General features: G+C 56.4%; 3 protein-coding genes across 6 annotated transcripts in view; all 3 read left to right on the top strand.

Moving 5' to 3' along the window:
• The window catches only part of FAM193B (family with sequence similarity 193 member B), a 35,841-nt gene extending 25,994 nt beyond the window's left edge, over positions 1 to 9,847 (top strand). The window contains 4 exon segments of the mRNA XM_017896032.1: positions 4,117 to 5,137; positions 5,289 to 5,364; positions 7,539 to 7,636; positions 9,465 to 9,847. Coding sequence (XP_017751521.1) covers positions 4,117 to 5,137; positions 5,289 to 5,364; positions 7,539 to 7,635 — 1,194 coding nt within the window. The 3' untranslated portion in view covers position 7,636; positions 9,465 to 9,847.
• A 1,769-nt stretch (positions 9,848 to 11,616) lies between these two features.
• Positions 11,617 to 17,998, top strand: DDX41 (DEAD-box helicase 41). Its single transcript, XM_017896033.1, has 17 exons — positions 11,617 to 12,699; positions 12,783 to 12,893; positions 13,142 to 13,301; positions 13,396 to 13,470; positions 13,600 to 13,660; positions 13,768 to 13,904; positions 14,332 to 14,404; positions 14,521 to 14,674; positions 14,753 to 14,889; positions 15,739 to 15,901; positions 16,107 to 16,238; positions 16,498 to 16,569; positions 16,704 to 16,800; positions 16,935 to 17,084; positions 17,187 to 17,258; positions 17,373 to 17,483; positions 17,648 to 17,998. Exons 1-17 carry the CDS (start codon positions 12,673 to 12,675, stop codon positions 17,782 to 17,784), a joined length of 1,869 nt encoding a protein of 622 aa, XP_017751522.1. The 5' UTR covers positions 11,617 to 12,672; the 3' UTR covers positions 17,785 to 17,998.
• An 89-nt stretch (positions 17,999 to 18,087) lies between these two features.
• DOK3 (docking protein 3) lies at positions 18,088 to 25,681 on the top strand. 4 transcript variants are annotated; one of them, XM_017896035.1, is made up of 7 exons: positions 18,559 to 18,655; positions 18,993 to 19,313; positions 19,929 to 20,110; positions 21,013 to 21,318; positions 24,308 to 24,407; positions 24,503 to 24,675; positions 24,757 to 25,681. In XM_017896035.1, exons 2-7 carry the CDS (start codon positions 19,136 to 19,138, stop codon positions 25,435 to 25,437), a joined length of 1,620 nt encoding a protein of 539 aa, XP_017751524.1. In that variant the 5' UTR covers positions 18,559 to 18,655; positions 18,993 to 19,135; the 3' UTR covers positions 25,438 to 25,681. The 4 variants fall into 4 exon arrangements, with proteins under 4 accessions (XP_017751526.1, XP_017751524.1, XP_017751525.1 ...); XM_017896037.1 differs by lacking the exon at positions 18,993 to 19,313 and having other exon boundaries at positions 18,088 to 18,655; XM_017896036.1 differs by lacking the exon at positions 18,559 to 18,655 and having other exon boundaries at positions 18,666 to 19,313.
• Positions 25,682 to 26,087: the final 406 nt, after the last annotated feature.

Consider the following 26,087-nt stretch of genomic DNA (forward strand, 5'->3'; position numbering starts at 1 on the left):
AGCCCAGCTGCTCCTTCTCTCCTGCCTCAGGAGATGGACAGAGCTCAGCGTCTCTCTGCTCCCTTCTCCCACTGCCAGCCCATGACTCTCTCACCTTGTCTTTGTGCCTTCTGTTTACATGAAGGTGAGAGAGTCATGGGCTGGCAGCAGGAGAGGGGAGCAGAGAGACGCTCACCCTGCTCCTTAAAAACTGCACCCCTGGCTCTGTCATCTGTGACCTCCTGGCCACTCCTCCACATCCACTGAAGACTCCTCCCCCTTTCTCTTCTTCCCAGGCCAATCCATTCCTCACTCACTTGAATGGAGTAAGCATTGTAAGTATTAGTAGGAGGGCAGGCAAATTACCCATCTCTCACTCACTCACCAGTACTCAGTTCCTTGTCCCGCTGTCTTTCTTTCAGACCCACTCAAACACCACAGCCCTGGGTTCCACCCTAGCCTGGCTCTCCCTTTCTACAGCTCAAGAAAAGCACGTGAGTGAATCTGTGGCAGCCGGCCATGTGGGCTTCTGCTTGCTGAGCTCCCGTGTCACCAGGCGGGCCTCTCATGGTTCCCTGGGCTTCCTGTGCCTTAGCATGTCCATTCCCCACAGTCCTTCTGTCAGGCCTCCAGTCTTCTCAAACCACTAGACCTACCCAGCCCACACCTTATTTTTTGTCAAATAACCTCACTTTCAATTTCAATGAGGAAAAAAGCCATTGTACAGGGATTCTCCCACTGTTTTGCCATTCCCACCTGCAAACATACTTTCTTCCTTGTCATGAGAGTTACCCTTTTCCTGCCTAAGGCCCGTGCAGTACTTTCTTCATCCCTCAGCCCAGTAGTAGGCTCCTGGTCTAGCTTAGCCTCTCCTCCGTGCTGTTCCCATCCACATTTCATTGTGCCCATCACTCTCTTTTTTGGAAGCAAACTGCTCCCTGAGACTGTTACCTCTCTCAACCCCTCTCTAGCCTCTTTCCTCTCATCACAGCCACATTTCTTGAAAAATGATGTCTGCATTCACTGTCTTCACTTCCACCCATTAGCTCACTGCAGATTGTTTTCTACCCACACCCTCTCCAGAGTCACTGGTGACTTTTTTGTTGCCAAATCCATCCTCCTCTCCTGTTCCTGTCGTACTCTTCCACTAGAGAATAGCTGGCATTTTGTGTTTGTTCTCCTTTTCACGCATTGTCTTTGGCTCCTCTGACCTCAGCCAGGCAGGAAAGGGAAGGGGGAGTACCATGTTCTCCAGATGTCTTGCCTGCCTGACATCCTTTCTGCCTCCTTTGTGAGCTCCTCTTCCTCCACTTGACCCTCCTTCATGGGGACATCTTCCTGGGAAAGAGAGATGCCATCTAGAAAGAGCCAAATAGTGTTTCCTCCCCTGCCCCCTGCATATCCATGTCTCCAACTGCTACTGGACACCTCCTCATGGACGTCCCACAGGTATCTCAGACTCCGCACATACAAATTTCAGCTTGTTGTCTTTCTCCAAACAGGCCTGCTATCCCTTCTCTGTTGTCTCTCTAGTCAATGGCACCGCCTCCCACCCTGTTGCCTGAGCCGGAGCTCTGGGCGCCAGCCTGGGGAGTGCATTATAGCAACCCGGAGCAGCGTGCCTGGAACTGGATCTCAGTTTGACACTTGGCTCAGCCACACTTGCTGTATGACATTGGGCAAATCACTTAACCTCTAAGCCTCAGTTTCTTCATCCATAAAATGAGAATAACAGAACCTAAGTCATAGATTGTTGCGAGGATGAAATGGAGCGATGCATGGAAAGGTTGGGCAGAGTGCCTGGCACGTGTGAGTGCTCAGGCAGTGGGGCTGCTGTAGCAGCCATAGTGGCCGTCAATGTTTCTCTGACTTTTCTCATTCTGTCTCCCTACCCATCACCAAAGCCCTATCCATGCCACGTCGCTGATAGCTCAGACCAGTCGACTGCTCTCCACCCTACTGCCACTACCTTAAAAACCATTAGTAGCTGGACACTGCCCTCGGGCACAAACCCTGTAGGGCCTGCAGGGCTCTTCACGATCAGCCCCTGCCAGCTTGCCAGCTTTATCTCTCAGCCTCTCCTTTCTGACCTTCCTACCCACCTGCCCCACCCAACCCCCACATCCCCCAAAAAATCTGGGCTACAGCTGTACCTTTAAATGATTTGCATTCCCAGAAGATACTGAGCTTTCCCATTTCCAGCCTTTCTGCTTGCTATTCCTTATTCCAAGAAATGCTTGTCCCGCTGCCTTCAGGATGATCCCACTCCCCCCTTCAGTGCTCAGTGCAGATCCTGCTGCCTCCAGGAAGCACTCCCTGGTGACCCAGTCTGGGTTGGGAGCATCTCCTCTAGGTTCCCAGATCACCCTGTGCTTTCTTCCATGCAGCATTTGTCACTGTCACTCTGAATTCAACAGGCTGTTTGCTGTTGTCTCCCTCGGCAGACTAAAGTCAGCGAGGCAGAGAATGTCTCACGTACGCTAAACTCACAGGGCCTGGCCTGCTGCCTCACAGCCTCAATGGTCGGTAAATGATCGTCAGATGGAATTGAGAAACATAGGAACTTCTGAAGATCAGGCCTGGGTGTATTGTCCTGGCTCTGCCACTTCCTAGCCGCCGCCGCCTCCTGTTCTTTCCAAAGTCGAGGTTTCTCACCTATAAGCAGAGGGTCATGATGCAGCAAAGACAGTGGCGAGGATTAAAGGAGACATCTGTGGGAAGTGCTCATGGTACAAAGCAGAAAGTGTGTGTTTCTGTGCTTTCTCCTCTTGATACCAGAGTGTATATGGTTCCATGTCATTCCCTCCACACCAGTAGTCAGACTTTTTGTTTTAGCAGCAAAACTTTTCTGTGAAATCTGTGTGGTGCTGGGGGAGCGAAGTGAAGGGCCCTTGGTCCTCGTTGGTCCAACCCAAGGCCTCTGAGCCCTACCCACAGCTAGAAAAGCTGCTCCCTGCGGGCCATGAAGCCCAGCCCCACCTTTGCACATGGGAAAGGACCCCAGACAGACTCTCAGCTGTCCTCATTATGACCCTGGAATATAGAGATACCTCTTCCTCCTAACTTACAAATAGGGAAAGTAAGGTTCAGAGAGAATAAGTGATTTGTCCAAGGTCCCACAGAACAATTGACTGTAGGAGCCAGGATTCACAAAAGACAAGTGCCTGCCTGGTGGGTTGCAGGGTCACCCTCTTTACATTGACTCTGAGGTGGTAGCAAGCCCTGGTTTCTCTCACCAGCTGCCTTTTCATGTTTCTCTTCCTCCATTCCCAAATCAGCTGGAAGTATAGGAGACAGTGGGAATCAATGGTGCCAGGCACACCACAGCCACCTCCTTCCCGAGGGTTTTGGTATCTGCCTCCTGTCTCCCTCTAAAGGCGTCGTTGGCCTTGACGTGGGATGGAGAGGTTGGGGTGACTCAGACCCCATAGACTTTCATTTTGATTCCCTAGGTCCAGGTCTATCAAAGCCAACCAGCAGGGCTTGGCCTCTCTGAGCCTTCCAGGCCTCACCTGGGCAAAGGAGCAGCTCTCACATCTTGGCTGTGTAGGCCAGTGTGGTTGTCCATGGCATGCCATTGGGCACACTCTAGATGTGGCCTTGATTACTTGAGACCAAGTGTGTAGCAATTGGCCTTTCTATGGGAACACCGTCCTCTTTAGTAATACCCAGATATAGTATCAGGAAGGTACATGTCCTCCCAACCAGAGCAATCTCATCTACCCCCACACCTGCCTGCTGTAAGACCCCGTGATGGCATGGCTTTTTCCCTACCAAGCGCAGGGGTAGAGAGAATGCCTCTCTAGTAGTGGTCTTCTTCACATGCATCCCCACTTTGGCTCTACTCCGAAATTATTGTCCCCATTTTGCAGATGAGTCCACTGAGACTAGGGCTCTGGGTGAACAAGCTGTAAAAACCCTACCCTCTGTGGGTATGACTGTACCCCTGCCCCCAGGACATGCACCTGTCTGGCTGCAGTTTGCTGTCACTCCTGCAGGGTGGGTAAGCAGGCTAGGATTTTAAGGCTTTGCCTCCAGCAAGTTAGTGGCAAAGCTGGGCCCCAGGCTGATGGGTCAGGTATCACATTGTGCCTGGCAGTTGACAGCCCCTGCTAAAACTGCCTCTTGTCTTGGCAGGAAAAGGAGAAGGCCCAGTTGGCAGCAGAAGCTCTAAAGCAGGCGAATCGTGTTTCTGGAAGCCGGGAGCAAAGGCCTGCCAGGGAGAGGCTCTTGGAGTGGCCCGACCGGGAACTGGATCGGGTCAACAGCTTCCTGAGCAGCCGTCTGCAGGAGATCAAAAACACTGTCAAAGACTCCATCCGTGCCAGCTTTAGTGTGTGTGAGCTCAGCATGGACAGCAATGGCTTCTCTAAGGAGGGGGCTGCTGAACCCGAGCCTCAGAGTCTGCCCCCATCAAACCTCAGTGGCTCCTCAGAGCAGCAGCCTGACATCAATCTTGACCTGTCCCCTTTGACTTTGGGCTCCCCTCAGAACCACACGTTACAAGCTCCAGGCGAGCCAGCCCCACCATGGGCAGAAATGAGAGGCCCCCACCCACCATGGACAGAGGTGAGGGGGCCCCCTCCCGGTATCGCTCCCGAGAACGGGCTTGTGAGGAGACTGAACACCGTGCCCAACCTGTCCCGGGTGATCTGGGTCAAGACACCCAAGCCGGGCTACCCCAGCTCCGAGGAGCCAAGCTCAAAGGAAGTTCCCAGTTGCAAGCAGGAGCTGCCTGAGCCTGTGTCCTCAGGTGGGAAGCCGCGGAAGGGCAAGAGGCAGGGCAGTCAGGCCAAGAAGAGCGAGGCAAGCCCAGCCCCCCGGCCCCCAGCCAGCCTAGAGGTTCCCAGTGCCAAGGGCCAGGTTGCTGGCCCCAAGCAGCCAGGCAAGGTCCTAGAGCCTCCCAAAGTAGGCAGCTGTTCCGAGGCTGGAGAGGGGAGCCGGGGGAGCCGGCAAGGACCAGGTTGGGCTGGCAGCCCCAAAACTGAGAAGGAGAAGGGCAGCTCCTGGCGAAACTGGCCAGGTGAGGCCAAGGCACGGCCTCAGGAACAGGAGTCTGTGCAGCCTCCAGGCCCAGCAAGGCCACAGAGCTTGCCCCAGGGCAAGGGCCGCAGCCGCCGGAGCCGCAACAAGCAGGAGAAGCCAGCCTCCTCCTTGGGTGAGTGCACCAGGAACCGAGCGGCTGACCCCTACCCCAGCCAGGCCACGGGGTGGAGGGGCAGCCTTTGTGTGTAGGCAGTGCTGCCCCCAGAGCATAACCCCAGAGGCCTGGCCATGGGCACTGAGCCCTCCTGGCTGTGTCTTCCTAGACGATGTGTTCCTGCCCAAGGACATGGACGGGGTGGAGATGGATGAGACTGACCGAGAGGTGGAGTACTTTAAGAGGTAGGTGTGGGCTGCCTGCTCTCCCACTTGTGGAGGACTCCAGGTCAAGCCCCGTGTTGTGCCTCAAGCCTCAAAAAGGCCTGCTCCCTTGGCCCTGACCCCTTGGGGAGGCTCACCGCCCCCCCCCGCCAGGCCCTCTCCCACCAGCCTGCCTGCTGAAAATCCATGGAGTAACTGGGCAGGATGGCACATCTAGGAATGTGCAAGAGAGACAGGAGGAGGCATGTCACACCCCCAGAACCAGGGCTTTTTCCAGCTATGTTCACTTTATTATGTCTTCACTTGCACATTCTCTGCTTTGCCTGGGCTGAGGTCAGTGAAGCAGTCTGGACCAGGAGTCTAGATGGCCATGAACATGCAGCCTACTGATACATGGCATAGGGTTGGGGAGGATAGAAGGGGTGGGGGCTGGCCAGGAGGCCTTCCCAGGAGAGGTGGTAACCAAGTTGAAACCCGAAGAGTAAGAATGAGTTGGGCAGACAAGATGAAAAGGTATTCATGCCAAGGGGGGCAGTGAGTACAGAAGATTAGGGTGAAAGAAACACAGCATACAGTCACCCTCCATATCTGTAATCGAAAATATTCAGGAAAAAAAATAGCAATACATTACTAAATAATGCAAAATGTTTAAAATTAGTATTTTAGCCAGGCATGGTGGGTCATGCTTCTTATTCTAGCACTTTGGGAGGCCGAGGCGGGGCAGATCACCTGAGGTCAGGAGTTCAAGCCTGGTCAACTTGGTGAAACCCTGTCTTTACTGAAAATACAAAAATTAGGCAGGCATGGTGGCACGTGCCTGTAATCCCAGCTACTCAGGAGGCTGAGGCAGGAGAATCGCTGGAACCTGGGAGGCAGAGGCTGCAGCGAGCTGAGATTGGGCCACAGAGCGAGACTTTGTCTCAAAAAAATATGTATTTTTACAGGCGTTGGCTCATGCCTGTAATCTCAGCACTTTGGGAGGCCAAGGGGGTGCAGATCACTTGAGGTACCTGAGGTCAGGAGTTCAAGACCAGCCTGGCCAACATGGTGAAACCCTGTCTCTAATAAAAATCCAAAAATTAGCCAGGCATGGTGGCGGTGCCTGTAATCCCAGCTACTTGGGAAGCTGAGGCAAGAGAATCGCTTGAACCTGGGAGTCAGAGGTTGCAGTGAGCCAAGATAGTTCCATTGCACTTCAGCCTGGGTAACAGAGTAAGACTCTGTCTCAAAAATAAATAAATAAAAATAAAAATATAACTACATAGCATTTACATTGTATTAGGTATTTTAAGTAATCTAGAGATGATTTAAAGATATGGGAAGGCCAGGCACAGTGGCTCCCGCCTGTAATCCCAGCACTTCCGAAGGCCAAGGTGGGAGGATCGCTTGACCTCAGAAGTTCAAGACCAGCCTGGGCAATATAGTGAGACCCCCTTCTCTTATTAAAAAAAAATAATAATAATAATAAAAGTATATGGTGGCCGGGCGCGGTGGCTCAAGCCTGTAATCCCAGCACTTTGGGAGGCCGATACGGGCGGATCACGAGGTCAGGAGATCGAGACCATCCTGGCTAACACGGTGAAACCCCGTCTCTACTAAAATACAAAAAACTAGCCGGGCGAAGTGGCGGGCGCCCCTAGTCCCAGCTACTCCAGAGGCTGAGGCAGGAGAATGGTGTAAACCCGGGAGGCGGAGCTTGCAGTGAGCTGAGATCTGGCCACTGCACCCCAGCCCGGGCGACAGAGCAAGACTCCGTCTCAAAAAAAAAAAAAAAAGTATATGGGAAGAGCCGTGCAGGTTATATGCAAGTACTACACCATTTTTTATATAAGGGACTTGTGCATCTGCAGATTTCGATATCTGGGTAACTAATCCCCAGCAGATTCAGAGGGACGACTGTACTTAAGGGAATGATGGAAGCCAGCCCAGCAGAGCTAGAGAGTCAAATACCAGATGAGGAAGGAAGTAGAATCCCAAGGCAGTTTCACTGTCTTCATACGTTGTCCCCTGGACCCAGTCCAGAAGCCAACAAGCCAGCAAAGCTCCTATGCCTGCTAAACACTAACACCTGAGAGCCAAAGAGGTTGTGTAGAGAACCTGGTTTCTTAGTGATGGGGACATGGTACCTTAGGAGTCCAGTGAGGAAGAGAAGGAACCTCTGATTGTGCTTCTCCTGTGTCCCCCAAACCCAATAGGTTCTGTTTGGATTCTGCAAAGCAGACTCGTCAGAAAGTTGCTGTGAACTGGACCAACTTCAGCCTCAAGAAAACCACTCCCAGCACAGCTCAGTGAGGTACAGAGACCCCAAGAATTACATCCACTGCCTCTCCCTGTGCTTGGCCACATTCTATACCCCCGCCAGACCATTCTGTGCTCTGGGGCATAGGGAGTTGGGCTTTGGGCGTGGGAGCCCTGGCCTGTCTGCACCTCCACAGCAATGGCACAGTTGGCTACAGCCTCCAAAGATCTAGGCCCCATCTCCTCTTACAGCCACTCACCTGTAGGCCTCTGTTCTCCTATTACTCCTCCCTGGGCCCTCCTGCCCATGCTCCTGAAGGTCCCCTTCCTGGACTGGCATCTCCTAGGGCATCAACAGGAGGGTCTTAACAGCTGCTTTCAAAAGTGCCCAGATAGCCATCAGACCCATGGGGGCTGTCCTCACCCCTGATGTTATCAGTCCTTGTGTCAAGTCCCACTTCCTGCCCTGGGCTCCTCAGTGTAGGCTACCAAGGTGCTTCCTAGCTGAAGCAGTGTAAGAAGGGGCCAGCCCTGAGTGAACATCGTGGGGGTGCAGATGGGCTGGGCCAAAGGCTTGTAGGTCATTTAGGCACGGAGGAGTTGATGGCAGCTCCCCAAAGCAGGACAAGTTCCATGAGGATATTGGTAGCCACATTGCCTCCTATAAAAAGAGACCTGGGTGCCAAATGGCTTTGGAATCCTCTCCCAGCCACCCACACAGGTCCTTTTGTCTGAAACAATGATGTACCAGATGATGATCTGGACTGGGAACAGAAAACTGGAGAAGGCACTGGGCCTGGAACCCTACTGATGAAGAGAAGGGCAGCTAGCAGGCAGGCCTTAGGCTGGGCTGGGGGCTGAGTGGCTCTGCAGTTTCGTATCTCAATCCTCAGCTGCGTCCCTGGGGTCAGGCCTTTTCCGGCTGGCAACCACATAGCTGTCCTGGAGACTATGGAAGGCAGTCTGAGGGGGCAGGCAGACTGAGCTCACAAACAACTCGCTTCTCCTATGATGGCCCCACCTGTCTTTCTCCTCTTTCTAGTGCCAGGCCAGCTCCTCTCTGGGCCTAAGCAGCAAACTTCCTGGACCCTCAGCTCCCCAGGGGCAGCTCAGAGAGCCTGCAGCCAGGACAGCCTTCAGAGCTAGGACTCCCTATGACCCTTGTGCTACCCCAGAGTCCAGACCGTCTTCTTTATGCTCACTTTAGTCCTCCTCTGCTCGGAGCAGCCCCCTTTGCCAAACTGAGATGCCCACAAGCCCCAGAAGCATCTTCCAGATCCAAGGTGCCATCCCGCCTCTCTTCTCCACCTCCATGGGAACCAGGAGTAGCAGGAACCCCAGGCACTTCCTCTGTTATCCCTACTGAGAGAAAAGAGATCGCGTCTCCTCCCACAAGCCCAGTTCTGTCATCCGAGAAATCAAACACAGTTGTCTCCTTCCACTCCCTCCTCTTGACCCTTTTTCACCTGGTCTGGCCTCTTTTCCAAGATAGTAGATGCCCCTCTCCCCACCCCCTAGTAAGTGCTCTCCTTTGACCTTCTTCACCCTCCCCCGGGCTGTGTACCTAGAGTCAGAGGCAGGAGCACAGCTGCACAGCTGGCCTCCTGGCCCCTGCTGATGGACAGCGAGTGCCAAAGGCTGGATCTATTCAAGGATTGTCCCACACCTTGTCAGGATCCCAGGACTGGGGCTTTGTCTCCCAACCCATTAACCTGCCTCCTCTGCTACAGGTGATTCAGGGAATCTGTTCAACATTTTCAGCCCAGGGAACAAAAATAGCCAGCTGTTTCTGCTACCAGAGACCCATGGGTACCTAAATGGCATGGGGAGGCTGGAGCATGGGCCGTCGCTTACTGTGATTCTGCTCTTTTTTTCTTTCTCAGGCCCTGCCCAGGCTGAGCTTCTTCAGGGCGTCCTGAGGCCCCGACTGCCAGCTGAAGGCCTACAATTTTTCCGTGTGCCCCACCTACCCGCCCAAGACCTTCTCTGCTCCCCACCATCCTGGACCAACCAAAAGCTGAACGGATGCCACACTGTGCTGGGGCCCCTTGACCTCAGCAGAGCCGCTTCCTGGTGCTACGCAGCCTCCACACTCAGAGCCCGTGGACTGGGCTGGCCTAAGGGCCGGGGCTGATGGTACTGCTAGCCCAACACTGCTCTCTTTGTGTTTGGTTTTTTTGTTTTTATTTTATTTTTTTCCAATTCTTTACTTTTGATACTGTGAAGATCTTTCATGCCGAAAGATAAAGCAACATTTGGACACAGAGTTGGCATGTTGGTGATTTGCGGGTCTGGGCGGGGAGGGAGTTGAGGGTGTGCTCAGAAGCATGGGCTCTCCCTTAGTCACTAACACTAGCATGTGCCATGCATCAGCAGTTTGGTACTGCTGTCCCGTTTTACAGGTGAGGAAACTGAAGCCGATAGGAAAGTGACTCAGCTGAAATCAGTCTGGCCGATTTGGCTCGAGCACAGACTGGTATGACTCTGGCATCTATGCCCTTTTCTCCTGTTGGGAGGTCTCTGGAATGTGAGCCTAGGGCAGCCCCTTCCCCACTCTTTCTTGTTTCCCTCTTTGCAAGATGGGTGAGTTGGAGGGGTTGAAGTTGGTCTCTGTGCATCTGGATGTCAGAAGAGGTCTAGGAAAGACCCTGAGGCCTTCATGGATCTGTAGCCTGGGCCATCAAGGCCGCTCACACTGACTTCACACAGTCATGGGAAGTTGGGGGTAAATTGAGTTTCTTTTTATAAATTAGATCTGATTTTCCAGTGGGGGTGGGACATGTAGCTGAGGACTTGAGAGTTAAGAGGATAATGAACTCTTATGTAAAGTCAAGCAAACTACCTCATCCCCCGAAATGGATGATTTGTAAATTTGGATTTTAATGAGTTTGCCCAAAATGCCCCTCACACACTTGTGTCCAAACTCCATGCCCCAAAATTTAGTTTCTGCTCCTAAAACCAACTCAAGTTTACATGGGGAGCTAACAGGGTCACTAAGAGTCATGTATTTGGGTGTTGTGAGCAGGATCAGAAACCATGTATCCTCCTCTATCCTTCCCAGGTTGAGACCTACCAAGGGACTGGCAGTAAGCACTAGCTTCTTTATTTTTTTTTTTTTATAGAGATGGGGGGTCTTGCTATGTTGTCCAAGCTGGCCTCAAACTCCTGGCTTCAAGTGATCCTCCTGCCTTGGCCTTCCAGAGAGCTGGGATTACAGGAACAAGCCACTGTGCCCAGCCTAAGCTTTCTTTACTAAAGAAAAGAACAGCAGTGCCCACAGACTCACAATTCCTGGTTCCTGGTCCCTGGCCTTTCCCAATCCCCAAGGGAAATGTGGACGCTGTGAAATCCCTGTGAAACCTTTCTCTGTAAATTTATTGGCTGTGTTCCCCTCTCCCATGGGCTCTTGTACTACACTTCTGCCCTGCAGTTGAATTGGCAACACTACCTAAAATTCTGCTTCATTCAAAATTTGCAGGTCTGATCAAGCAGCCCATCTACCTATGGAAACAGACTTCTGTGGCATTTGGGACCTTCGTGCCTGGGCCCCTGACTCCAGTACTTGTTCCAGCCATGCTGGATGACCTTCCTCTGCAGTAAGGTCTCACAACCGCAGGTCTCCCAACTTTCACATATTTTCCTCCTCCTTTAATTTTCCCCGTTTGTCATGAATTCCTGTGTATCCTTCACATCCCAGCTAAGAGGCCATTGTACTATGAAAACTATGACACTTCCAAAAGCGGTACCTTGTCTTAGGTTTTTTTGTTTGTTTGTTTTGAGATGGAGTCTGGCTCTGTCGTCCAGGCTGGAGTGCAGTGGCGCCATCTCGGCTCACTGCAAGCTCCGCCTCCCGGGTTCACGCCATTCTCCTGCCTCAGCCTCCCGAGTAGCTGGGACCACTGGTGCCGCCACCACGCCCGGCTAATATTTTTATTTTTAGTAGAGACGGGGTTTCACCGTGTTAGCCAGGATGGTCTGGATCTCCTGACCTCGTGATCCGCCCACCTCGGCCTCCCAAAGTGTTGGGATTACAAGCGTGAGCCACCGCGCCCGGCCCCCAGAATCTTTAACTTCAAGACCAATTATCTGTCTATATTTCTAGTGTCAACTAATCCATAAGCTCCTCGCACACCAGGTATGTGTCTTGATTATCATCTGCTTGAGCGCAGTGCCAATGCCCAGCACACTCTTGAAAGAAAGCAGAGCTGACCAAGTCATTCCTCCTCAGAAGTCTCTAATAAAGTTGAAACCACTTACTCTGAGAGTCACAGCAGGTATGCCCTGGTAGCAATCTCCTTTTCTGGCCTTAGCTCCGGCTTCCCCATCCCACCCTAGCCGCAATGCTGTTGCCTGGTGAATCTGTGTACTTGCACATCGCCAGGCCTGTAGTCCTGCAGCGCCCTGGCCCAGGACGCCTCTCCTCTCCCAGCCTGAGATTCCCACGCTTCCCTGGAAGCGCCCCCCAGGCAGCTCTGTTAGGGCATTTACAGTAATAACCGTTTACATTTATACAGGGCCTCCCAGTTCAAAACCACTGCCATCCGTATCTGATGCGTCCCCCACCACTGAACATAGGTGTCACACAGGCGCAGTCAGGGCGGCAGGGTGTGTGGAGCAGTTTATCCCGCAACCCCGGCGGCCCTGGCAGGGATGGAAGCGCAGACGGCCTACGCGGACTCTGCCCAGAGCTCCCGGCCCTAGAGGACGCACTGTCCGCCGGTAGGGGCGTGCCCAAGAGAGGTTGGGCACCCGGCGGCTCGGCCCGACTGCGGATCAGCTGTCTCCGCTGCGTGCGTTTTCCTCTTCCAGTGGGCCTGGGTTGAGTCTTTTAGCGCATGCTCCAAGTCCTCCAGTGTCCCACAATGCCTTGCGGCCGGTTTCGCCCTCGGTCCTGGCAACTGTCGCGTAACCACCCATGAAAGCGTCGACGCTTCGCCGTGCGATAGCAGCTCCGGAGCAAATTTGTCCCTCTGCGCGATCCGGAACTCCGAGGTCGTTGCTAGGCGCCGACGTTCGCTTCTTCACATCGGATTGGGTCCCACGCAAAGATGAGGCGGGGTTTCCCCGTGGCGCGCATGCGTGCAGCAAAGAATGGAGGAGTCGGAACCCGAACGGAAGGTAGGAGAGAGGCGAGGCTCCTCGCGGGTGAGAGCGGGCGTGAAGAAGGGAGCAGGCCGTGCCTGACTCACGTGTGCTTGCAGCGGGCTCGCACCGACGAGGTGCCTGCCGGAGGAAGCCGCTCCGAGGCGGAGGATGAGGACGACGAGGACTACGTGCCCTATGTGCCGTTACGGCAGCGCCGGCAGCTACTGGTGAGGGGCCCGCGTCCGGGGAGGGATGGGGCCGTAACCGCCGGTCGCAGGAAGGAGGGCAGTCTGAGGAGTGAGCTTCAGTACACCGGGGCGCGGCCCCCAGACAAACGAAGGACTGACGGCCTGATCTGAGGGGTAGGGCGGTTCTGCGCCTCGGGCACAGGATCCTCGTCCCAAAGGCAGGATCCTGACGCTGGCCCTGTGGACCCCATTCCCATTCTGTCTGTGGGTCCCGGGTGGAACCTCAGCTCCAGAAGCTGCTGCAGCGAAGACGCAAGGGAGCTGCGGAGGAAGAGCAGCAGGACAGCGGTAGTGAACCCCGGGGAGATGAGGACGACATCCCGCTAGGCCCTCAGTCCAACGTCAGCCTCCTGGATCAGCACCAGCACCTTAAAGAGAAGGCTGAAGGTGGGCTGGGCAGCACTGCCGGGGCGGGAAAGGAGAAGCCGAGCCTGGCGCACCGTGTTGGTATCTGTCTGACATCTTCCACTTCTTTTCTCAGCTCGCAAAGAGTCTGCCAAGGAGAAGCAGCTGAAGGAAGAAGAGAAGATCCTGGAGAGTGTGGCTGAGGGCCGAGGTATGGTTGTAGCCAGGATAGTGAGGAGGTAGACTGAGTCTCCTCCTCCCAGCCCCAGGCATGTTATATCTCAAGGGATCTGGCTTCTCAGAAGTAGGAGCCAGCCCTGAGCCATGTCTTTCTCCTCAGCATTGATGTCAGTGAAGGAGATGGCCAAGGGCATCACATATGATGACCCCATCAAAACCAGGTATGTTTGTACAGTCTGCAGTTGCCCTTGCTTAAGATGGGACATGCAGGGTTGCTCCCAGGCCAGCTGTTCCCAGAGCTCTCTTGATCCCTGCTACCCATCCACAGCTGGACTCCGCCCCGTTATGTCCTGAGCATGTCTGAAGAGCGACATGAGCGCGTGCGGAAGAAATACCACATCCTGGTGGAGGGAGACGGTATCCCACCACCCATCAAGAGCTTCAAGGAAATGAAGTTTCCTGCAGGTAGTCAGGGACTGGAGAGAGATACCACACTTTTATAATCAAATGCCTGTGAGGTTATGTCCGAGCCCACCCTGAGTTCAGCCACATCTGCATTGGATCCAGTCACTGGGGCTGGAGGGATTTGAGGAGAAGTTTCTTTAGGTTCCTTGTTGCCCCAGCTGTACATGTTCATTGTTCTCTGCTGTTATAAAGTTTCAGGAGGAAAGTGTCATTGGGCATAGACACTGGGTACAAGTCCTGGTTGCACCTAGCCCATGGGCCTTGGACAAGTCTCTTTTTTGCTTTTTTTTTTCCTCCCTCTCTCTCTGTTGCTCTGAGCCTCAGTTTCATCATCTGCAACTTGTAGGGGTAGTGCCAGTTTTACAGGCTTTGGGGCTCTGAGAAAGTACCTGTGAGTCACAAGGACGGTGTCCGTTGGTTTTCATAGCCATCCTGAGAGGCCTGAAGAAGAAAGGCATCCACCACCCAACACCCATTCAGATCCAGGGCATCCCCACCATGTGAGTGCGGACTGTGGACCTGGGCTCCTTGAGGAGGGCGGGAACAGGGAGGAGCAATGGCTAGGTGTCCTTCATCTTCTGTTGAAATTGGCTCTCGGGTCATCCTCTCCCAACAGTCTATCTGGCCGTGACATGATAGGCATCGCCTTCACGGGTTCAGGCAAGACACTGGTGTTCACGTTGCCTGTCATCATGTTCTGCCTGGAACAAGAGAAGAGGTTACCCTTCTCAAAGCGCGAGGGACCCTACGGACTCATCATATGCCCCTCGGTAAGACAGGCTGGCCTGGAGGGCAGGCCAGAGACTGGGGCTGCCATCTGGTACCAGCCTTTGTCCCTCTGCCTGCAGCGGGAGCTGGCCCGGCAGACCCATGGCATCCTGGAGTACTACTGCCGCCTGCTGCAGGAGGACAGCTCACCACTCCTGCGTTGCGCGCTCTGCATTGGGGGCATGTCCGTGAAGGAGCAGATGGAGACCATCCGACAGTGAGTGCTGGCGCTCCCTGCCCCCACCTCTGCCACCTGCGAGTCCGTGGAAAAGCTAAAGGACGCTTTACCTTAGCCACTCCACAGATCTTCACAGAGGGCTGCTGTGAGTCCAACCCTCAAGGAGCTCCCAGTCTAATGGGGAGGTCAGTTCGGGGAGGACAGAGGGATATGGCCCGGTACCGTGGGAGCACAGCAGATGGAATGGCCCACCTTGCTGGGGACATCTAGGAGGTGGGAGCTCAGAGAAGGCTTTGCAGGGAAGGTGACGTTTGAATTTGGGAGAGGAGCAGTCCAGGCTGCAAGCACAGAGGTGGACGGCCCAGGAATATCAGGGTCATTCGGTGGTCAGTAAAGGAGGTTGAGGCACTGGGGTAGGGCTGGATCCCAGCGGCACCTGTGTCCTTTCCATGCTATGCAGTCCTCTGCAGGCTGCCAGAGGCCCTGGACCAGGCCCTCTGTTTACAGATGGGCCAGACCCCATCCCAGAGGCCTTTCTCTATGGACTTCTGAGTCTTAGGGAGATGTGGGCACAGAAAAGGTGAAGCCAGTGGACCAGGAAAGTGAGCCCCGAGTAAAGCCTCTGGAGCTTCAGGACAGCGCTTCTGGGTGAGAGGACTGACCCAGGAGAAGGGGGAAGGGCGTGCCAGGCTGAGCGGTGGTGAAGATGGCTGCAGCGCCTTGGGAGAGAGTTGTGTGCTATACATGGGGCAGGTGGTGGGAACGATGAGAAGGGGACAAAGAAATAGGAAGGAGGACAGACAGCAGAACAGATTCAGGGTGTCTGCTTGCCTCTAGGTAGGTGCTAGGCCAGTGGCGCCAACCTCAGGGTCTCTGCTTGGTCCCCAGCGGTGTACACATGATGGTGGCCACCCCAGGGCGCCTCATGGATTTGCTGCAGAAGAAGATGGTCAGCCTAGACATCTGCCGCTACCTGGCCCTGGATGAGGCTGACCGCATGATCGACATGGGCTTCGAGGGTGACATCCGCACCATCTTCTCCTACTTCAAGGTGCCTGCCCCCTGCCCAGCCAGGGCACCCCTATACCACCCCACCACCGCACACCACATCAAACTGTGGAGACCCCACGCCCCTGACCACACCACCCACTGCTCATACTTCGTGGGCTGTGTCTCAGTTGCTCAGCTTCCTCAGACCCCATGCCCCTCAGCCCAGCCCTGCGTGCCCTTGGTCGCAACCCCCCCCGCTTCCTCAGGGCCAGCGACAGACCCTGCTCTTCAGTGCCACCATGCCGAAGAAGATTCAGAACTTTGCTAAGAGTGCCCTTGTAAAGCCTGTCACCATCAACGTGGGGCGCGCTGGGGCTGCTAGCCTGGATGTCATCCAGGTGGGCAGGCGCTCCTGATGGGCGGTCTCTCACCTGTGGGGGCTGGATCTGATAAGGCTCCCTGAAGCTGATTGGAGCTGGGGGTCCACCTTGTGGGAACTGGGGTTTCATTCAAAGCCCCTGACCCTTAACCAGGGAAATTTTTAGGACACCCAGCCCTTGGCGGCCAGAGGCTTCTGGTCACCTCATGGTCCAGATGACGGGCTATGGCAGGGCTATGGCGGGTAAACCTAACCTTAAGATCACCTTGTGGTGGCAGGAGGTAGAATACGTGAAGGAGGAGGCCAAGATGGTGTACCTGCTCGAGTGCCTGCAGAAGCCACCCCCGCCTGTGAGTGCAGCCAGGCCAGGCTGGGGCCAGAGTCCCTAGGACCAGGCAGGGCTTTGGAGGGGACAGAGTGCCGGGGGAGATGAGGTGGGTGCTCAGGCATTTAGCCCCTGACTGGAATTTGTCTTTCCGGGCAGGTACTCATCTTTGCAGAGAAGAAGGCAGACGTGGACGCCATCCATGAGTACCTGCTGCTCAAGGGGGTTGAGGCCGTAGCCATCCATGGGGGCAAAGGTCAGGGTGGTGCAAGCACTGGCTTGGACCCTGCCGTAATAGCGGCGCTTTACCTAACGCCTTCCCCTACTTGGTCGGCTTGCCACTCCCCTATCCCATGGTGGCTCTAACAGTGTCTGCCTGACCCTCCCCAGACCAGGAGGAACGGACTAAGGCCATCGAGGCATTCCGGGAGGGCAAGAAGGATGTCCTAGTAGCCACAGACGTTGCCTCCAAGGGCCTGGACTTTCCTGCCATCCAGCACGTTATAAATTATGACATGCCAGAGGAGATTGAGAACTATGGTAGGGGCCTGGGGCCCAAGGGTGTGGGCTAGGCTGGGGAAGGGCCAAGCCAGGCACCTCGTGTCCAGCAGTGGGCCAGAGACTCTGTCCCTCTCTCTGCAGTACACCGGATTGGCCGCACCGGGCGCTCGGGAAACACAGGCATCGCCACTACCTTCATCAACAAAGCCTGTGGTGAGACTGTCACCAGAGCCACCTTAGCTATTCCCCGGGTCCCTGCCTGTGGCCACCCAGGTTCTGGCCACAGGGCCCAGGATGGGCCCTGATGCTTCCCCACTCCTCCCCCAGATGAGTCAGTGCTGATGGACCTCAAAGCGCTGCTGCTGGAAGCCAGGCAGAAGGTGCCGCCCGTGCTGCAGGTGCTGCACTGTGGGGACGAGTCCATGCTGGACATTGGAGGTGACTGCGGAGCGGGATCCCCGAGTCCCCAGCCGGCGGGTGGCAGGAGGGAGTGCTGGAAGTCAGAAACATGAAACAGGGACCGAGGGTGCCTAACGGGGCCTGAGGTCCAGGGCGTGGATCCTGGCCCTTGACTTGGCTGATCCCTGTCCCCATTCCCCCAGGAGAACGCGGCTGTGCCTTCTGTGGGGGCCTGGGCCATCGGATCACCGACTGCCCCAAACTCGAGGCTATGCAGACCAAGCAGGTCAGCAACATCGGCCGCAAGGACTACCTGGCCCACAGCTCCATGGACTTCTGACCCGACGGTCTTCCCTCGTCTCCAGGGGGCCTCGGTCCCCAAGATTGCCGCCAGTCTACACACACAGCAGCCCCCTGGCCAGAACCAGCATCTCAGCTCGGCTGGCCTGGGCTGGGCCAGACTGGTCCTGGCTGCCTATTCCCTGTGCTCCTCAGAATTACTATTTTTGTTTCCTTTCAACCCAGCTGCCATTAAAGCACAAACCTCTATCCCAGCCCTGGCCCTGCCTCTGTGTTTCATCTCATCCGTCCCCTGGTTCCTGGGCAGACATCACCTCTGACCTCTGGAGCCCCTCTGAGGCAAGGCCCCGGCGTCTCCTGCTAGCACTGCCAACACCCGGCCCGCTGGTACTTGGGCGTGGAAGGAGCCACCGAGCTGGTGCCCGCCTCTGGGGACTCAGCATCTCTCCATTGGGTTGTGTGAATTTATGACTCAAGGAGGGACCACATTGGCAGGCCAAGGAGAAGTGCTTGGATTCTCTGGTCTCCCTGGCCAGCTGTCATAGCTCTTGGCCTCACTCTTCCTATCAGTGGTGTGATGGTTCAGGGGCTTCTCCTGAAGCCCCTTGGGAGGCTGCTGCTTGCCTCAGGCTCCCCACCCACTGCCTGCCTGCGCCAGCCACCCGTAGGAAGCCCTCTGCTCTGTTGACTGAGGAGGCAGCAGATGTCATAGAACTGCCGTTCAGGCCACAAGCTCCCCCTAAGCCTGCTCTGTGCCCAGCTCTGCTGAGCTGTGAGGACCTAGATGGGCCAGGGAGATGGCTACCTGGGAAGCTCTCGGGCGAGGGGAGAGAAAGATGCACACACAGAAACGTGGACGGCAGTCACAAGACCGCTGGCAGATGAAGCAGGATCTCGGCATCTGGCGAGAGGTAGGCAGGGACGGCACAGGCGGCCGCACTTCCTCTGAGCCAGGTACTTGGTGTGTATGACCACATGCTCATCCCAGTGGGACGGCGGTTGCTCAAGCCATATTTGTCACTTGGTGTGTGGCCTTGGGCAAGTTACTTAATTTTTCTAAGCACTGATTTCCTCACTGTTGAAATGGCGATGAGAATGCAAAGGATGTGGTGTCTGAGGTGGCTAGAGCTCAGGGCTGCCTGGGCCACAGTGGGCACAGCCGGGTGCTAGGAGGCCTGTAGGAAATATTTCCTGGCCAAGTGCATGCCCAGACGGCATTCCTTAGCCTGCTTCCATGTTCTCTCCCAGAGGTGACGCTGAATGACCTGAGGCTGTTCCAGAATAGAGATACACACACAGCCCCGCTCCTGGCCTCCTGCTAGGCAAGCCAACAAAATGAGCCCCCAGCAGGAAGCAACACTTTCAATAACATGTGACCTCTCCGGGGCCCAATGGGACCTGCCACCCACACTCACGTGGTTGGGGCCATTCAGGGGTGTGGATCCCATGTGGACTGGATGCCCAGCGTGAGTGTATACTGTGAGGGCCTTTGTGCTCTCGGACAGCATGTAGTGGTCAGGGAAGGCCTCCAGGAGGAAGGGGCGGCCCACCACCCCAGGCAGCACAGTGGTGAGGAGGCCCTGGAGGGGCTGGTCTGGGAGAATGAGCCTGGGGGAGATGGAGGCCAGAGCACACGAGCCCCTGAGTGTTGGGCTGAGGAGCCAGGGCTGCACCCCAGGAAAGGGAGAGACAGGGTGGTCTTGGGTTGTGGAGAGTGCTGCATGGGGCCCCACTGGGGCTGTGTCCCCCAGGGGGATGCCAAGGCTGGCAATGTTCAGCGGCTCGTGGGGTGGAGAGGAGCAGGTGAACACAAGAGAGATTTCAGGGAGAAAGAGCAGCAAGATGGGGTGAGGCGCTCAAGCCGGGATGCCGAGTGGGAAAGCCAGGAGTTGGCTAGAGAAGGGTCCCGGGTGGAGGCACGGCCAGGGAGTGTCAGGCCCAGGGTGCATAGCTGCCCAGGGCGGGTCGGGGGAGGGCGGGAACGTATGATGCAGGGAGCCAGACTGCCACCAGACACTCGTGCCCAGCTGAACCAGGTGCGGGCGCAGGCTGTTTGCCTTCAGGTGGCCAGGGACTCCCTCCAGGTAGGTGTGGGCACCTTGGGTAGCCAGAACCCCAGGAAGGAAATACACACTGCCCCCAGCCCCTGAGCTGAAGACAGGTTCCCCTCCCCCCGGCCTGCAGCTGCTTCTGGACGGAGGGACGGGAAGTGGCCAGAAGGGGAAGTGGAGGAGTTCCCGTCCAGCCTGTCATCAGTCTCCCCAGGTCTTGAAGCGGCGGCCCTGCTCCCTGCCGTGACCATGGACCCTGTGGAGACCCCTATCAAGGATGGCATCCTCTACCAGCAGCATGTCAAGTTTGGCAAGGTGGGGACCCCTGGCTGCCAGGCGGCTGCCAAGGACCAACAGTGGGTGGAGATGCAGCCTCCGCCCCTGCCTCAGACAGCCCAGGCAGACCTGGGAGACTTGGGAAGGGAGTCGGGGTGAAGGATCCCACCCCAGGTATAGGCAGTGGAACAGAGCACGGGTCTCGGCCGGAGATGGCAGGGGCTGAGCAGGCTCTGCCAGACCCTGCCTCTGGGAGGAGCGGGAGAGGGTCGAAGGCTCAAACCTCCCAGCAGGGAAGCGCTTCACGGCCTCTGACCCACTGCGGGCCCTAGGGAGGGTGAGGGGCTGAGCTGGAGCCCCAAGGGTGGAGCCCCTCCCTGCAGCGGCACTGTCCTGGGAGCAACGAGACAGGGGGGTCACCTCTCCCGGCAGCAGCGGCCCCACACCACCGCGGCTCAGCTGCAGCTGCTGCCCAAGCAGATAAACCGTCGATTTCCTTTGCTTGAAGCTATTTGCATGTTTCCTTCCTTACCAGCGTGAGGTGGAGGCCTCCCTCCCACCCCAGCCCTTGGCCTATGGCCCAAGTGCCCCTTTTGGGGGGCGAGAGGGAGCCAACATAATGGCAGTGTCTGGTGGTCTGCCCGGCCGCTGGATGCTTTACAAACATGACCCGGTAGCAGCCCCAACTCGTGTTCTTGTGGCCTTTTGAGAGACGACACTGATGCTTGTGGAGGTCACAGTTCGGGAAGAGCGGGCTGGGATTTGAACCCAGGGCTGACCAGTCCCAAGCCCAGCCAAGGCCTCCTTCCTGGTACCCTGAGAAACTAGGGAGCACAGGCCCGCTCCTGGCTGGGAGCGTTTGCTGAGCAGCTTGTGCTGAGCCGAGTGGCACGAAGAATCTGCCACCCAAGAGTCTTCGCTCTCCCCCTCCTCTCCTACAGAAGTGCTGGCGGAAGGTGTGGGCTCTGCTGTATGCAGGAAGCCCATCGGGCGTGGCACGGCTGGAGAGCTGGGAGGTCCGGGATGGTGGCCTGGGAGCAGCAGGTGACAGGTCGGCAGGGCCTGGCCGGCGAGGGGAGCGACGGGTCATCCGCCTGGCTGACTGTGTGTCGGTGCTGCCGGCCGACGGTGAGAGCTGCCCCCGGGACACCGGTGCCTTCCTGCTCACCACCACCGAGCGAAGCCACCTGCTGGCTGCGCAGCACCGCCAGTCCTGGATGGGCCCCATCTGCCAGCTGGCCTTCCCGGTGAGTGCGGCGGGCAGGGGGGTGGTTGGGCTGGGGCACCTGCCCCCACTTGTCCACCTCCATGCTCACTCACATCCCGTCACCCAGCAAGCTCCACCGAGCACCTACAATCCTGGGAAAAGTAAATCTATAATGACTCTCAGAGGGCCACGCGCGCCGTGGAGAGAATGGACCGCCAGGGGAGCAGGAGGAAGTGAGGGTGCGACAGGCAGGGTGGCCAGGGAAGGCCTCTCAGAGGAGGGCCCTGAATGACAGGAGCCCACTGAGCAAAGGTCTGAGGACAGGGGCAGCCTGGGGAGTTGTGAACAGAGGGAGTCCCGTGGGACTTAGGGGAGCGGCTGAAATGCCCCAGGCCATGTGTGTGGTTCTGTTCTGAGTGAGAGGTGAAGGCTTTGGAGGGTTGTAGCCAGACACATTTGTAAAGCCCCACAAGGTCTGTGATGGGTCAAAAGGAAGTGAGCCTGGGGGTTCTTCAAAGAGGTAAACAGAGTTACCATGTGGCCCACAGGTCCACTCCTAGGTGTGTGCCCAAGAGAACTAGAACAGGTGTTCAAACAAAACATGTACATGTGAGGCGGCAGGATCGCGTGAGCCCCAGAGGTCGAGGCTGCAGTGAGCCGTAATCGTGCCACTTCACTCCAGCCCGGGAGACAGAGCAAGACCCTATCTCAAAAAAAAACCCATAGCAGCGCTACTCACGGCCACCAGAAGGTGGAAACAGCCTGCATGGCCATCAGCTGACAAATGGATAAACAAAACGTGGTCTGTCCACAAGACAGAATACTACTCAGCCATAAAAACGAACAAACGGGCCAGGCGCGGTGGCTCACGTTTGTAATCCCCGCACTTTGGTGGTAGGATTGCTTGAGCCTAGGAATTCAAAATCAGCCTGGGCAACGTGGTGAGACCCTGTCTCTAAAAAAAAAAAGAAAAAAGGAGGCCGGGCGCGGTGGCTCAACTCTGTAATCCCAGCACTTTGGGAGGCCGAGACGGGTGGATCACGAGGTCAGGAGATCGAGACCATCCTGGCTAACACGGTGAAACCCCGTCTCTACTAAAAAATACAAAACTAGCCAGGCAAGGTGGCGGGCACCTGTAGTCCCAGCTACTCGGGAGGCTGAGGCAGAAGAATGGCGTGAACCCGGGAGGCAGAGCTTGCAGTGAGCTGTGATCTGGCCACTGCACTCCAGCCTGGGAGACAGAGCAAGACTCCGTCTCAAAAAAAAAAAAAGAAAAAAGAAAGAAAGAGATGCACAGACTAGGTAACTCCGTTGGGATAGAAATCAGATGAGTCTGGCCAGGAGCTGGGGGAAGGGAGAAGTGGGGAGTGGCTGCTCACGGGTGCAGGGTTTCCATGTGGGATGATGGAAAAGTTCTGGAACTAGATAGTGGCAACAGCTGCACAACCTTGTGAATATACTAAAAAGCACTGGTGGCCGGGCATGGTGGCTCACGCCTATAATCCCAGCACTTCGGGAGGCCAAGGTGGGCGGATCACCTGAGGTCAGGAGTTTGAGACCAGCCTCAACATGGAGAAACCCCGTCTCTACTGAAAATACAAAATTAGCTGGGTGTGGTAGTACATGCCTGTAATCCCAGCTACTCAGGAGGCTGAGGCAGGAGAATCACTTGAACCTGGGAGGCGGAGGTTGAGGTGAGCCAAGATGGCGCCATTGCACTCCAGCCTGGGCAACAAGAGCGAAAGTCCATCTCAAAAAAAAAAAAAAAAAGGCACTGGTGATACACTTTAAGATGTAAAAGGGACCGGGCATGGTGGTTCACGCCTGTAATCCCAGCACTTTGGGAGGCCGAGGCAGGTGGATTACCTGAGGTCAGGAGTTCGAGACCAGCCAGGCCAATGTGGTGAAACCCCATCTCTACTAAAAAAAAAATTACAAAAATTAGCCGGGCGTGGTGGCACACGCCTGTAATCCCACCTATTACTTGGGAGGCTGAGGCAGGAGAATTGCTTGAGTCTGGGAGGCAGAGGTTGCAGTGAGCTAAGATCGTGCCACCACACTCCAGCCTGGCTGACGGAGCAAGACTGTGTCTCAAAAAAAACAAAAAAAAATGTAAGATGGTTAAAACAGTAAATTTTATATTCTCTGTATTTTATCATATTTAAAAAATAAAAAAAAAAAGGCAGTTGAGGTTAGGCATGGTGGCTCACGCCTGTAATCCCAGCACTTTGGAAAGCCGAAGCACGTGGATCACCTGAGGTCAGGAGTTCGAGACCAGCCTGCCCAATATGGCAAAACCCTGTCTCTACTAAAAATACAAAAAATTAGCCAGGTGTGGTGGTGGGCACCTGTAATCCCAGCCACTTGGGAGACTGAGGCAGGAGAATCACTTAAACCCGGGAGGTGGAGGTTGCAGTGAGCTGAGATCTCGCCATTGCACTCAAGTATGGGTAACAGAGCAAGACTCCATCTCAAAAAAGCAGTTGACAGGAGCAAGGAGCCGGTTGAGGAAGCTGTGGCATTTGACCCGGCCGTGTTGCTATGGGGCAGGGTGGTCCTAGTAGACAGGCTGAGTGGGAAAGAGCCGGAGGACGTGCTGAAGGCCTGGGTATGGGGATGAGGCATAGGCAGAGATTGGGGGCACCTTGCAGGGTCACAGCAGGTGGTTGCAGTGAGATGGAAGAAGACACCTGGGGTACTGCTCCCCACCCAGCTCACACGTGTGTCCCAGCCAGAACACTCCTGTCCCTATACTGCTCTAGGCTGTCAGAGACATGCAGAAGCCGGCCCAGCCAAGCCCAGGGGCTGCAGGGGACATCCCCTTGTGTCCCCAGTGATCTGCAGCTCTCAGACACCCTCAAGCACAGCACCTCTTTCCCAGCCCAGCACTCTCAGTGGGGAGCCAGGTGGGAGAACAGGCTCAGAAGGGGACCCTGGCTTGTGGTGGAGTTCTGGGATACTGACCCCAAGGGAGGGGACAGGGCATGGGAGTGTGGTGCTCCCACCTTTGACTTGAACTCATTCCCCAGGGGACAGGGGAGGCCTCCTCAGGATCCACAGATGCCCAGTCTCCCAAGAGGGGTCTGGTCCCCATGGAGGAAAACTCCATCTATTCCTCCTGGCAGGAAGGTAAGTCGGAGGAGGTGCAAGGGCAGCCTCAGCCCCCCACACCTAGGGCTGGGTCTTTGGGGGACTGACTGGGATGTCCTGGCCACCTGCCACAGTGGGCGAGTTTCCCGTGGTGGTGCAGAGGACCGAGGCCGCCACCCGCTGCCAGCTGAAGGGGCCGGTCCTGCTGGTGCTGGGCCCAGATGCCATCCAGCTGAAGGAGGCCAAGGTCACCCAGGTCCTCTACAGCTGGCCCTACCACTTCCTGCGCAAGTTTGGCTCTGACAAGGTGAGGTGCAGGGGTGGGAAGGGTGGGGGGCCAACACCCTGGACCCTCCTGCTAATCCCCACCCTTGTCGCCTGTGCCCAGGGCGTGTTCTCCTTTGAAGCCGGCCGCCGCTGCGACTCAGGTGAGGGCCTCTTTGCCTTCAGCACCCCCTGTGCCCCCGACCTGTGCAGGGCTGTGGCTGGGGCCATCACCCGCCAGCGGGAGCGACTGCCAGAGCTGGCCAGGGCCCAGCCCTGCCCCCTGCCACGGGCCACCTCTCTGCCCTCCCTGGATACCCCCGGAGAGCTGCGGGAGATGCCACCAGGACCTGAGCCACCCACCTCCAGGAGGGTGCGCCTGGCTGAGCCTGGACCTCAGAGCCTGCCGCTACTGCTAGGCCTGGAGCCCAGCGATCCGGCATCCGGGCTCTATGCCTCAGTGTGCAAGCGTGCCAGTGGGCTCCCACGCACTGAGCACCTCTATGAGAACCTGTGCGTGCTGGAGGCCAGCCCCACACCGCACAGCGGGGAACCTGAGCGGCACGAGGGCCCTGGCGGCCGCAGCCCCACAGCCAGTCCCATCTACCACAACGGCGAAGACTTGAGCTGGCCCAGCCCGGCCCACGACAACAGTTTGGAAGCCCAGTACCGGCGGCTGCTGGAGCTGGATGAGGCAGAGGGCACAGGCCGCCCTGACCCTCAGGCAGGCTTCAAGGCCAAGCTGGTGACGCTGCTGACGCTGCTGAGTCGTAGAGCAGGAGGAAGGGCCCTGCACCCTTGTTGACCGGCCCTGCGAAACCCAGCGAGTGGATGGCCAGAGGGAGAGGGTGCTCCCCCCATGGGCAGAGGGTGGGCTGGTGGGCAAATAGTGGGCCCATGCGGACACACGCCTGTGTCTACCCTGGCCTGCAGGAACAAGGCAGGCCGCCTGTGGAGGACCTCAGCCCTGCCCTGCCCTCCACATATGCAGTGTGCAGACTCGCAGATAATAAAGCTCAGAGCAGCTCCCAACAGGGGCACTCACGGCACACGCCCCTGCCCACGTTCATTGCGGCCAGCACCAGCGCCCTGTGCCGGTTCCAGGGGGCACAGGTGACCTGGGCCTGACCTGCCACCCATGGGCTCAAATCCACTGCAGCAGACAGACAGGATGGAGATCATTAGGACTCCATGTGGCCCTCCATGGCCAGAGTGACACGAAGAGGCAGGCGGAGGGAACTGTGAGGCTTATTTGTCAGACTCCGGAAGGAGCAACATGAGGGCCCAACTGGAGACCCGGAGGCCTGAGCTGGGAGGAGGCAATGGGGGCGGGGAGCAGGTGGAAGGGATTTCAGAGACACCCTCGCTCCACACACTTGTTCCCTGCTGAAACTGCAACAATTTGCAGATACTTCTGGGAACCCCAGGCCTCAGTCCCCTCATCTGTAAAGGAGA

The sequence above is a fragment of the Rhinopithecus bieti genome, unplaced genomic scaffold, assembly GCF_001698545.2.
Source record: "Rhinopithecus bieti isolate Rb0 unplaced genomic scaffold, ASM169854v2 scaffold_26546, whole genome shotgun sequence".
NCBI lineage: Eukaryota > Metazoa > Chordata > Mammalia > Primates > Cercopithecidae > Rhinopithecus > Rhinopithecus bieti.